At 31.5% G+C, this 12803-nt stretch overlaps 1 protein-coding gene across 3 annotated transcripts; it reads right to left on the bottom strand.

Moving 5' to 3' along the window:
- Nucleotides 1–2290: 2290 nt before the first annotated feature.
- LOC106761563 (zinc finger protein 830) lies at nt 2291–8221 on the bottom strand. 3 transcript variants are annotated; one of them, XM_014645159.2, is made up of 9 exons: nt 8005–8221; nt 7626–7800; nt 6990–7138; nt 6475–6574; nt 4605–4821; nt 4003–4273; nt 3125–3200; nt 2965–3011; nt 2291–2863 (listed from the first exon to the last, which is right to left on the bottom strand). In XM_014645159.2, exons 3-9 carry the CDS (start codon nt 7076–7078, stop codon nt 2683–2685), a joined length of 981 nt encoding a protein of 326 aa, XP_014500645.1. In that variant the 5' UTR covers nt 7079–7138; nt 7626–7800; nt 8005–8221; the 3' UTR covers nt 2291–2682. The 3 variants fall into 3 exon arrangements, with proteins under 3 accessions (XP_014500645.1, XP_014500716.1, XP_014500789.1); XM_014645230.2 differs by having other exon boundaries at nt 7638–7800; XM_014645303.2 differs by lacking the exon at nt 7626–7800.
- Between the last annotated feature and the right edge of the window lie 4582 nt (nt 8222–12803).

Below are 12803 nucleotides of genomic sequence, written 5' to 3'. Positions count from 1 at the left end.
CAACAGAGGTCTAAAGTCAAAAAGTGACTTTTTAGATTTTTGGGTTGAGTATTTAGAAGTCGGTTCCCCCACAACAAACGTCTAAATGGCTTTAGAAGTTGGGCTTCCTCATAGCCGACATCTAAATAGTTGTTTTATTTACGAAAAATGTCACCGATAATTTTTTACGTCTAATATTCAAGGATCAGACGTTTAAAGGGTGACGTTAAAAGCCTTTTTTGCACTAGTGATACTATTAGTAGAAGTTTGAATATCGCCCTAAGAAGAAAGTGTCTCAAAGACGTGTTTTGTTTTCTTTTACAAGTACCATAAGTTTCGTTTTTAACATTTTCACAATTTCTTCCTGCACCTCCTAAATTTTCAAAATATTAATTTATAAGTGACTTCTAGATTACTTGTTTTGGAAATTTTCTAGAACAAGCTTTTAAGATTTTTCATAATATGATTCATAAAACAAATTTTCTGAAAAAGAGAGGTTTTCAGAAAGCATGAAATGCATTTTGAAACAAATTTTTCAAAACAAGATTTTGGAACCAGTTTTTCAGAACTTATATAAAGCCTTCTAGAATGAACCTTTTAGAACAAATTTTCCAGAATACATAAAATATGTTTTAAACAGAATTTTTCAAAACAAGTTTTTCCTTGCTAGCATTCTTTCTCTTACAGCAATATGAGATAGTGACAGTGTAATACAGTGAGAAATAATATTTTAGTCTTTTTCTTGTTAATATAAGGATGCATTTAGTAATAGTAGGTGCAGGAAGCAAAAGGTATAGCATAGTCTATTGAGAATCAGCTTGCATATTTGTTCTCATATGTAGTGTTGGACAAAAATAACTGAATTGTACTATAGTACTATATTATACTAAAAAAACTGATCCATTTTTACTTTGACTTAAATATACTATTTTATAATTCAGTTTTTAAAAACTGAACTTAAGAAGTTTTTGGTTCAATTAACTATAGTTAACTGTAATGTGTTTTAAGCTCCTTCTTCTCATGCATCACTCCCTCTCATCTTCCTCCCATATTTCAAGAAAGACACTTGTATATATAATTAAATCTCAATATAATATTCATTAAAATACATTAGCAATATATATTTAAAATTTGAAATACTCAATTGAATGCGTGTAAAGTCTTATCATATATTATAATTAATAACTCTTACTTCAGTGATATAATTTCTCATGACATAATTAATTATTATTATTCTCTAATTACTTTTCTATCTATTTCTCCACAAATTAAATTTTTAAAGTCATTATTTCAAAATTATTTATTTTTAAAAGTTTTATTATTTTTACGTTAACGTTCATACACAATTTTATCATTTCAACGTTATCTTTCAGGAAAAATATTTGTTTATGTTATTTATAATAACAAAAAAGTTAACATAAGGAATAAATAAGAAGAATATTAATTATATATTAATAATAAAGTTATTAAATAAATTTTAATTTAAATTAAATTAAATATTACTATGTGTTAATATTTATTTTACATTTGTAATAAAATTCTCATGCAATCCTCTAAAAACCAATGAAAAAGAAGAAAACAAATAGCCTAATAAGCAAAAAATTATATAGTTTAAATGACTTTTTAAGTTTTTCAGAAAACAATTTGAAAAAGCGTCATTTGTTTGAACAAAAATAAAATTAAAAAAACATAGTTTTGGTATTTATTTATGAGTGGAAATCTTAAATTTAAGTGAAAATATAAAAAATCAGTTTATAAAATAATGCAGTTTACAATTTAGTTAATAGAGTTTAGTTCAGTTTATATTGTAGTTTAGTACAATACAAATTCAGTTTGATAAAACAAAAAACAGTTCAGTTCAGTTTCTCTGAACTATCTTACAATTCAGTTTAAACAAACTAGTTTTTAGTTTAATATAATTTTTAGTAGTACAGTTCCATTTGCTCACTCCTGTTATGTGAATCCATGATACGAAATGTTTACTAAAAAAAGCCCCAAGTTTCACTCTGATGACAGAAATAACCTTCAGATAAATATATATAAAATAAATAAAAAATCAGATAAACAGTAATTGATGTTTACTAAAATGCCCTTTATATTTACTGAAGACATGCACCTGCAAGTCATCTTCACAAGATTTCTTCTGTTATCGTCTCTCTCGTGTTCTCAGTGTGGTGGTGTAATATTAAATATTCATGCATTTTGGTTTAAATACCCCAATTACCAAAGCGGTTGATTTTGAGGAAAAAATAATTTAAAAAAAATGAACATTAAATATTTAGTTGTTTAATAAGTAAAAATACACGAAAAAGAAAAGTAAATTTATTTTTAAACTATGAAAATTATCATTTCTTAAAAGGTTACAACTACCGTCAGTGAAGGTCACAACAAACTTCAACTCTTGATCATAAGCGTCACCAAACTAAATTTAGCCTCCCACTCGCTCATCCGTATCCATCAGTGTCACCAAACAGAGCAGAAGAAAACCATGACTTTCAAAACACCTATTTTAGGAAGGACGTCCTGTCAATGTAAAAACATTTTCAAATTTGACCATAAAGCCCAAACTCAGCCCAAACTCTTTATCATTGATAAAGAGACAAGAGGGTGGTAAATAACATGTCCAAAATCTGATATGGGCTAATTATATAAAAGTCACGAATTCAGGAAACAAGAAAAAAAAATTAGCACAGTATTCACAGATCACAAGTGTTGTGCTCTCCAATCCACGGCAAAATTTTCTTCACTTTCATCATCACTGGATGAGTCTTCGTGTGTAGATTCCTTGGCTACAACCTCAGATGATTTATTACGCTTTGCAGCATTAGCAGCTTTTAGATCCAATCTCCTCTTCTTCAACATTTCCACTTTCTCCCTGAAGATCCTGTAGGAAAGATAGATAGGGTGGGGAAGGGTCTCTTAGAACAGATGGAAGAAGAGAACAAAAGAAAGGGCGTGAAAGTAATATAAGACAGATAAACATACTTCTGCTCTACAGATTCAGCTTCCTCTATCATTTCGGCCGCATCAATCTGCCCATAACAACAAATATTTCATCGTATATCAAATTTATAGTGCATATACATATCAAGGTTAGAAACTCAACAAGCTCAATTATATAGCATAAAGAAATAATGATCATCACCTCTTCTTCCTCCAACCTGTTGTCAACCTCCTGCAAATCTTCTTGAATCAACTTCTCAAATTCCTTGTACTCGTCTCTAAGAGAAGATTTTAAAGAATTCAATGTCATTTTAAGATCCAAACCATTTAACGATATACATATTCCACAGAATAGAGAAGAACAAAAGTTCTCACGGAACAGAACCAGCAATGTACAAGGGTATGGTATCGCATTAATGAACACCAAGAAATAAAATGGTTTCCCCCATTCGGCTGACTCCTCTAGAGTGAGGGGTGCATCCATAAAGTGCACTATGGGAAGTTTACTGCACCTCAATCAGTGGTTGCACAATACTCTCTAAAGTGCACCCTCGCTTTAACGAAGCCATATAAGAAAATGAATCCCTATACCTTTGACACCACTTCTATCTCATTCATTCAGTATGCAATTGTCTTCTAATAATATTTTATTCCTAACTACGTCACTATCTTTAGTGACTCATCTGAGGATAATATTTTATTATAAAAAATTGTCACATGGTTGTTTAAAAAAACATAGTTCGCAAAAGGTCATTTTGCTAAGAAATAGGGAAAATCATCAAAGAATAGTGGTTATATATGACTATATGTGGATCACAAAACGTTGATGCAAACATCTGATATTATGAACTAGACTTGTTTCCTGTTCAATATCTTCAACAGTTTCCCAAAAATCACTCTGGTTGATAAAAAAATAATAAAAGCTAATGAAAATTTTACTGTACTCTGTTCTATTAAATATGGGCAATGTTTTTCTGCCCCAAGAATAAAAAATATTTCGGTTATATTTACTTCCCATAAAAAAAAAAGTCAATGAAAACTAAATATAGCAGTAACCATCAACATAGAGTAGGAACCTACTTGACATCTGGCTTTACAAGCTTTATGCCACGGGCACGCAAATCAGCTTCCTTATTGTCAAAAAATCCTTCAGGCAGACTCCCTTTTACTTGCTTGATCTCTGTATCAATACTATTAATTGATGTCTGCTTACTCTCCGTTGAGGCCTCGCTAACATTTGACTCTGCAGCACTATTGTCATGAAAATGACCTTTCTCCTTCTTGAAGTTTAACGCCTGATTTTGAGCAGAAACCGCAGGTTTTCTACCTAAATCAGAGTCTGCTAAATGGTCTGAAAGGAAAAATATCAATGAAGCAAAAGTAAGTCAATATTAAGTGCTGCAAGTTGCTAAATGGTCTGAAACGAGACACTAAACTTTTTATCATTCAAATTAAACTAGATGTGGGAATTCATGAAAACCTATTTTACTCTTAAAATTATGAATTGTAACAGTATAAATATCAAATCGACAAGTTGGACATTGTATTAATTAAGTGGCATACAAAATATGTATATAAAGACAAATATTACCATCACTGCCTGTGATATGTAATTGCAATTCTGTTTATTAAAAAATACAAGAGTACAAATACGCACTTAATTTTCTAAACCAAATTCTTACCAGAAATTTTCTTTCCTGAATCATTGTCATCGAAAAAACCTGGTGGAAGCACTGACGAAGATTGATGTTTAGACACTTCTCGTGAACTTTCTGGAAGTTTCGATTGTGAGCCCAAAGGATGTTCTGGTTTAGCCTTGGGAATGTTGGCATCTGAAACAGGCTTTGCATTATTTTGTTGAGTTAATCCAGCTGCATTAGCTTTCAGATTATTTATTGCCTGCTCAAAACAATCATAGTCTTTTAAGGTAAGTTCATTGTGGAGGTATGAGGGGTGGTGAAATACAAAGGAAAACAAACCTTAACAAGAATCCTAAAAAATGATACAAATAAGAGTAACTAAACATGACCTGATAGAATTTTGACATTGTTGGAAGTCTCACATCGACTAGAGATAAGGCCAAGTTATAATATATAAGTGAGATGCAAACCTCACCTTACAAGCCGGTTTTGTGGGGTTGAGTTAGGCCTAAAACTCACTTCTAATAGACATGAAAGAAATACCATTACGAGGTGTTTAAAAATTTTGCTGTCAACAAGGTAGAATATGATAGTTTATGACTTCTCTTCTTGAATCTCAGGGGCTTCCACTTACTTAGGACCTAATTTAGTTTCACGTTGATCAAGAAAACAAAATGAAAATAGGAGTTTAGCTGCTACTACAGCTGACATTTTATGGATAGAGACTCTTAAGAAGCTTTCAGTTCCTCATTATACTCCTATTCTTCTGTGGGACAAACTGTTGTTAATTTGGCTCATAATCCTGTTCTTCATGCTAGAACCAAGCACATGGAGCTTCATGTGTTCTATGTTCCAAAAAAGGTTAATACCAAGCAGCTTGATGTTCAACACATTCCTGGTCAAGATCAGTGGGCAGATCTTATCACAAAGCCTGTCTCCCACTAGATTTTCCTTTCTTAGGGGCAAACTCACTGAGATACCTTTGGTTTCTAAGCCCCACTTGAGTTTCTGGCATAATGTGACTGAAAGACTATGTTTGACATACATCGGGCCTGTTAGTGTTGTTTCAGTTAGACAGTTGTTTTCTGTTACAGCAGTGCTACTGTTGGTTAGTGTAAAAGTTATGTCAGACAGTTACAGCTAACTTACAGCTGAGCTCTGTATGTAATTTTATGTTAACAGAGTCTCAGATCAATAATATATCTTTTACTCGTTTTAAAATAATAAATCAGTGTATCTGTTACATTATAAAGTATAATGCAAACTAAATAATTTATACTATTACTATTACTTCTAATATAAGTACTCAAAAAATTGATAAAATTAATCAAATTTATGATTATGATAAATAATAACTTAAAAAGACAATTAACACACACAATGCAGGATCTACAACAGTGTAATTAAGTAAAAAAATGAAAGGTGATGTAGAAAAAGAATAACACTTAAGACAAATTAGTAGAATGTAATCTGGGAAGTATGCAGAAAAAAGCAAGAACGGACTAAAGATCAAACCAGTTGTAACTTTTCAAAAAACAAAACTTCCTGTAACAAAGGTCAACACAGAGGTAGCTTTTTGGGTGGATGATCAAGGAAGAAGTGTTTCAAATCTTATTATGTTTTTGAAGCCAAACAATGCCATAGAAAATCAGGGAGATACAACAGTTATACCCCCATAAAAACTGAAGACCTAAACAGAATTATTTAAGGGGCAAAATGGATTCTATAATTTAAGTGTATATCATGGTTCCACTGCTATAGCATACAAAAAGGCTTCTATTATCGTTGCTTTAGTGAACTGCTCTTCTATGAGAATCTCAGCAGTTTAGGGACTCTCTGTGATTCTACTATAGTGTGCTATAGACTAATATGCACAAATACACATCAAGAATGAGATTGTAAATATCATCACCTCACGATGCTTACGAGAAACTTGGTGTGCATCCCATAAAGACTCGGACTTTAGAACAACATCACAAACCCGGCAAACAGGTTGATCAAATTCATTATACCTGTATTTATATGCACAGAAACTATCAATATAAATAACAGGTATAATTTAAATAAATCAACTTGATAATGTTTTATGCTGATCCAGGAAGATGCAGGTCTTAACAAATTGGATGCAAACCATAATAGGAGTAAATATGGATATTGTACACTTCGCCACAAATTCAGATATAGAGGCCTTGTAATTAGCATAAAATTAAACACTTAAATAAAAAGGCATAACTTAATTTCTAAGCAGAAGGTATTTAATAATGTGCCATTCTTGTGTGAAGAAAAAGTAAAACCATTAAGGGTGAACGGATGCAGTATAACATAAAATACATAACGAATTAAGAAATCCGTACGCAAATTTGTGAAGGGCAAAGTAAATTGATGTATGGGAATGCAAAAATTACATGATGGGCACCAAGTACCAACCTCACAAGGGGAGATTCAATACGCTTCTCCTTCTTCTGGGCATTCAATTTAGCACGAAACAAAGCCTTTTTCTTGGCTTGTGCATCCATATTCCTGTTGATTGGAAGAGCACGTATAGGAAAAAAATTGACCAAAGGAACTAACTTGCCCTGAAACGTCAACATCCAAAACATAGTTAAATCAATGATCCTTCATTACCACAAAAATAATAATACATAAATAACAAGAGCTTTGACAATTAAAACAAGCACTTTTGTGCCACAATAGTTTTGCTTTTGGTGAAAACTTATAACTATATCACCACACAGCAAGATTAAAACTAATTAAGAAGGTAAGCCAAGCGTCCCATAACATTGATGACACTGTAAGAAAGCAACCTAACAAAGATCCAAAGTGAGGTAAAAATACACTAGTCGTTTGATCATTTGCCAATGCAATATAAAGCCTATGCATAATGATTAAGTCACAAAAGTAACCCTCTTAAACAATAACATGATAAAATCAAGAACGCCGACAACGCGTATCTACTGAAATATTAAACAACATTCTAACTATTTAGAAAACAACAAATTGCACATAAGTTCAGGATGATATCCAACAAGACAGGTAACCTTGTGAGAGACAGAGGGTCTCAACCTTATAAATCACCTGACTATGCTACACAGAAACTGCGCATAAATTTTTCCCACACAAAAACTAACTTCATGCTCCCACATACAGAGACTATTATAAAGCCATGCCTAGTGCTCCAGACCAACCACAGAAACCTCTGCACATTAGGGATGAAACAAGAGCCGATTCCACTTCTACCCTGACAATTTTTTATGCCCACAGCATATAACACAAATGAATCAGAATTAAAGATCAAATGTGATACATGAAAATATGACTTAGCATTTTGCAGAGGTAGGAACAAACTCTAATGAAACCCTAATCAGCCATTTTACAATAGGGATAGGTACAAACCAGAAATTAAAAAACAAATCATGAAAACAGCAAAAAGGGAAATTTGTACCTCAAATTTGCTTCATCCCCATTCCTCTTCTACAGCCTCACCAGTGCCGAGTCACACTGAAGTTGCAGTGTGGTCCCGCTGAACAGGGGATTGGTTCGCTGTGACCTCGCTCGGGATTATCGGAGTATCTTGTGGTTCGCGCAGCGTCGCCGGAGGCTCTTCGTGGTGATTTGCTATGCGTATAAATCCTGTTCGTGTGGTTAATAAAGCATGTTTTTCCTCTTTCACTGGAATTGAAATCATCACTTTTATAATATGCTAAAAAAACAAATAAATATAATATATATCAATTACTAATTTTTTTTTTACTGTTTGGCAAATTTATTAGGAAACGATTTTTTCCCGAAATAAACCAAAAATTGATAAAAAATATTAATCTGCTTCAAAAATTTATTTACTAAAATAGACTGTTTCAAAAAGAGACTTATTGGCTTACACGCTTAGTTTTCAATTTTATCTTTAATAAGTAATTTCTTTAAATCAAAATAATTATATTGATAATTTCATCATATTTTTTAAAATTTAATCGTTTCTCTTATATGATTTTTTTTAACTTAACCATTTTCTAAAATTAAAATGATTATTTATAAAAAAACCTATAAAATAAATAAAAATTACTTTTTATTGTAATAATGATTTATATTTATTTTTATAATTATTATTTTATTTTATTTTTATCTCTCTATATGTGTTTATATGTTAATGAATGGCAACGAAGAAGTGTAGGTACATGATTTCCTTCTTTCATCCATCTTTGCAATAAAAGTTCATTCCTTCGTTATCTTCGAAACTGAAGGGTAAAGGATATAAATTTTTTAGGAAAATGATATTTTAACACCATTTTTTTACATCATTTTGACATCGCATACGTGTCAAAATGTGGTTGGACAATTTTAAATTAAAAAAAAAAACTTTGGTTTTTCTCTTCCAAATATGTTCTTGCCTCAGTTTTTTTAATTTGAAATCGTCCAACCACATTTTGACACGTGTGCAGTGTCAAAATGGTGTCAAAAAATGATGTTAAAATATCATTTTCCAATTTTTTACATCCATACCCATTTTCTTTTTTTCAAATATCAATTAAATCATGATATTTGAATTTTTACATACATGTTTATTTCATCAAGTTTTTTCATCCAAATTGTGTGATTGATCTACCTAATTTTATTGTAAAAATTTTAATGGTTAATAATTAGACCATGCAAATTAGAAATGTTCTTTCTTGTATAAAAATAATTACCCGATCCATTTCTATATTGGTCATGATATATATAATAATTTGAGCACCATTTTCAAATGAATACCCCAATTGCTTCTACACATGTGATTTGCAATCAAGAAAAGAATTGCAATAGCTAAATGATGGTTTATAATATCGGTCAACCATAGAGCTCCAATTATTAGATCTAATCCTCCACGAAAAGCATTTTGACCAATTCAAAGTAAAAATTAAGAATATCCAAATGAGTGTCTTCGAAACAATTTGATACATTTTTGAACAAAATCATACAATAAATATATATAATTAGGATAAGAGGATAATACCTTAGAGATCTAACACTAATACAAAAACATTGTATAACGTGACGCATTCACGACCAACTACTGAATAACCAACATTAAAAATTATCGGTGGCATTTTTGTAAATAAAAGTTCAATTTAAATGTCGAATTTATTCTTGTTCGACATTAATTGGTTATAAGACTTCGGATCTTAAGAAGTGTGACATCCTATTGGGTAAATTTGGCAAAAATGTTTTGCGTAAAGGTGAAAATGTACTTACGTATGACATCAAATGCCCTAGAATCAGACATTATATGTTAATGAATTCAATAAAAATTTGGGCGGGGTATTGAAAATTCATTCACTTTATCTTAGCACGAGACCATTTTCTCTACTTAAACTTTTCTCAAACAGAGCTTAGGACCAACACATATAATCTTTCTTTCATTTGATAAAAATGCATGTTGATTAACTACTTAAGGTATGATTTTCGTTTATTTTGACCGATTGGTTTTGTGTTCTTCTCCTTCTCCTTCATAGGCGCATGTTGCTTCCTCTCTCACTAGTGGCAACACTTTATTCCGAAAAACCAACATTTTTGAAGCATTGTTTTCGTTTTCGTTTTCAAGAACTTGTTTGTTATTTGTTGTTCATTGTTAACTCTCTATTTTTCCCTAATTTTCTAGGTTAATACTCTTCTTTTAGGTTAGTTTTGCTTTTAATTTTCTAGAATTAGGTTAGTTTAGCATTTCTTAGGATTAAAATAGGTTTTTGTAAAATTAGTGTTAATTTTCTTTTTTTAGTTAAATAAAATAGTTTTTTCTATAATTAGGAATTTTATCTTTTAGAAAAAATTTCAGAAAATAAAAATAAAAATTTCTTTTTGCTGTTATAGGCTTTTATCTTTTCTTTTTACTGTTCAATCTCTTAATTTTTTTTACAGGTCAAGTCTTTAAGCTGATTGGGCTGAGCAGGAGCAATTGGGCTGAAATGACACTGCATTGGGCAATTTGTGGCTATTGCAAAAGAAAGAAATGCATTAAGGAAGCTGGCGCTGAAGGTTTGGGCAGAATGAATGATTGGGCTTGAACAAGCCATTTTGCACTACTGCAGATTAAAAGCAACAATTGGAACATAGCTACCATTTTATTTTGGACTTAATGAAGCGCTGCGTTTCAAGCAGCGCTAAAGGCAAAGCTGGAAGAGGGGTTTTTTAGTTCGTGCTTCAATTGGGCAAAGGCAGATTAAGCTCAGATTTGGGGATTTCTCCCAATTCTCTCAACACCTAAAGCTAGGGTTCGTGGTTCAGTGAGGTGGAGAACTGCTGTGACGAAGCATGAAGCGAGCTCCATGGGCCATAGGAAGACAACCCAGAAGAAGCTAATCGGCCCAGAAGAAAGCAAATCGGACCGAAGAAGCTTGATCATCAAGAGCATGCTGAGCTGGAACGGTTGGAGAACGAAGTGAAGTTGTTGCGGTCAAGAGTTAGTTGAAGATGATTCAAGAAGCTTCCAAGTTTGTTTCAGATTCTTTCCCCTTTCCCCTTTTCATTTTTTCCGTTTCTCTTTTCTCCTATATAAAGGAGTTTTGTAAAATAGAATAGGTATGTGCATTGGGTGACAGACTTTGCACTTAGCTTAGGTTTTTCGCTTTCTCATGCTCTAGTTTAGATTTCAAAGCTTTCGTAGAGTAGATACACTGTTCTTCGTTACTGGATTTTGTGGAGGGTTCTCGCGTGGGTGACAGGCCATGAGGTTCCCTTTGTGATTTTCGGTACAATTTTTGTATTCCAATTCTCCAATTTTCAAATACAATTCAGTTCTTTTATCTTCTTTGCACAATTTTATGATTCATGTTCTTTCAATTTTGATTCTTGCACATGATTTTAGTTTCTCTGTTTTAATCTTGATTGATTTTTCATTTTAGTATTAGACTTTGAGTTGCTTTAGATTCGTGTACTGTTCCTTTATGATTTCAGCATTTGATTTCGTTATTGCATGATTAGGAATTGTATTTTAGGAAGTCTGTTCCATTGTTGTTTGATTAGTTTGATTTGGGCATTTCAATTCTGATTTTGGGTGTTATTAGATTTTCAAATTTTCTTTCATAGTTATTGTTTTAATTTCTTTCTTAGCATTCATTCCCATGATAGTTCTTATTGTTCATTCACTTAGTTAATTACCAAATTAGGATTTCCTTCATATTACTTGAATTTTAGATTGTGAATTTTGTTTTAGTTTTTTTAGTTTTTAAGATTCTTTTAATTGCATTAGCTTAGTCTTGTTAATCCAGATTGCATTAGTTACCGTAATATAGGATAGATATCATGCATTATTTTCTTTCTACTTTTCCATTAGTTTTACTTAGATTTTAATTCTTTTAATTTCTCTTTTTAGATTTTAATTCTTTTAATTTCTCTTTTTAGATTTTAGTGTCATATTTTCTTTCCCCACCTAGTCTTAGTAAATACATAATTAGGTATAATTCTACATTTCTAAAACTTAACAAGAACCAAGTCCTTGGATTAGACCCTAGGTTACCCCTGTACTACATTAGAGGGGAATTTAGGTTTGTTGAGCTTTAATGCGGCTAAAAAGTCGTTCAACATTCATATTACACTACATTACACATTATACATCTAAGCTTTGGGTAAAACTAAGAGTATATTGAAAACAACTCCATATGACTTGGAAATTTTTCAAAGCACCAAAATATCATGAGAAGCCCCCACAAAAAAATTTAGATCAAAATTCAAAGTCTAACTAATTTATATATTTATGCAAAGTTTGAAAAAAAAAGCAAAATAAATTTCTAAAAATAGAAAGCAGTGTTTTCTAGAGAATCTATAAGGATTGGCTGGCTATGTGAACCACCACGGTATCAAAAAAAAAAAAAATTCTACCCCAAATCCATACATAATAATAGCAAATCGGATAACCAGAGCAAGTGTTATGGTCATTTAAAGATCTATCATGGTTCACTTTTCAAGTAATTTTTATGCCTCACACAGATCCAAAGAGCTTCTGCTATTTCTTTCTGAACTATGGGTTCTAAAGGAGTGCTAAAAAAAAATCAACCAAAATCAATAACCATAGCCATCAAAACCAAAAATCGCAAGTTAATACTATTATTGTCATAACTTTTGCGCTTTGTGCTTTTGCTTAAAGTTCATAGTTCATGCTATATAAAATACCAAAAACTATATTACATTTTTTGTTTTTTAGGGATGTAAAAATGGATCACAATTAATTAAAAAATAAAAAAATTGCTTAAAGTCGGACAATGGCAAAATTCA

This window comes from Vigna radiata, chromosome 1 (genome assembly GCF_000741045.1).
Source record: "Vigna radiata var. radiata cultivar VC1973A chromosome 1, Vradiata_ver6, whole genome shotgun sequence".
NCBI classification, from domain to species: domain Eukaryota; kingdom Viridiplantae; phylum Streptophyta; class Magnoliopsida; order Fabales; family Fabaceae; genus Vigna; species Vigna radiata.
Note: the sequence above shows the minus strand (reverse complement) of the source record. Positions and strands in the feature narration are given on the sequence as shown.

What these genes read in the sequence shown, in the direction of transcription:
- LOC106761563 (XM_014645159.2), bottom strand. Translation starts at nt 7,078, where the DNA reads ATGGATGCACAAGCCAAGAAAAAGGCTTTGTTTCGTGCTAAATTGAAT. An exon ending in TTTCTCGTAAGCATCGTGAG is followed by an intron (nt 4,822 to 6,474) that starts GTGATGATATTT and finishes TGTTTTGAGCAG; the next exon opens with GCAATAAATAATCTGAAAGC. An exon ending in CTTGTAAAGCCAGATGTCAA is followed by an intron (nt 3,201 to 4,002) that starts GTAGGTTCCTAC and finishes ATCTTCTCTTAG; the next exon opens with AGACGAGTACAAGGAATTTG.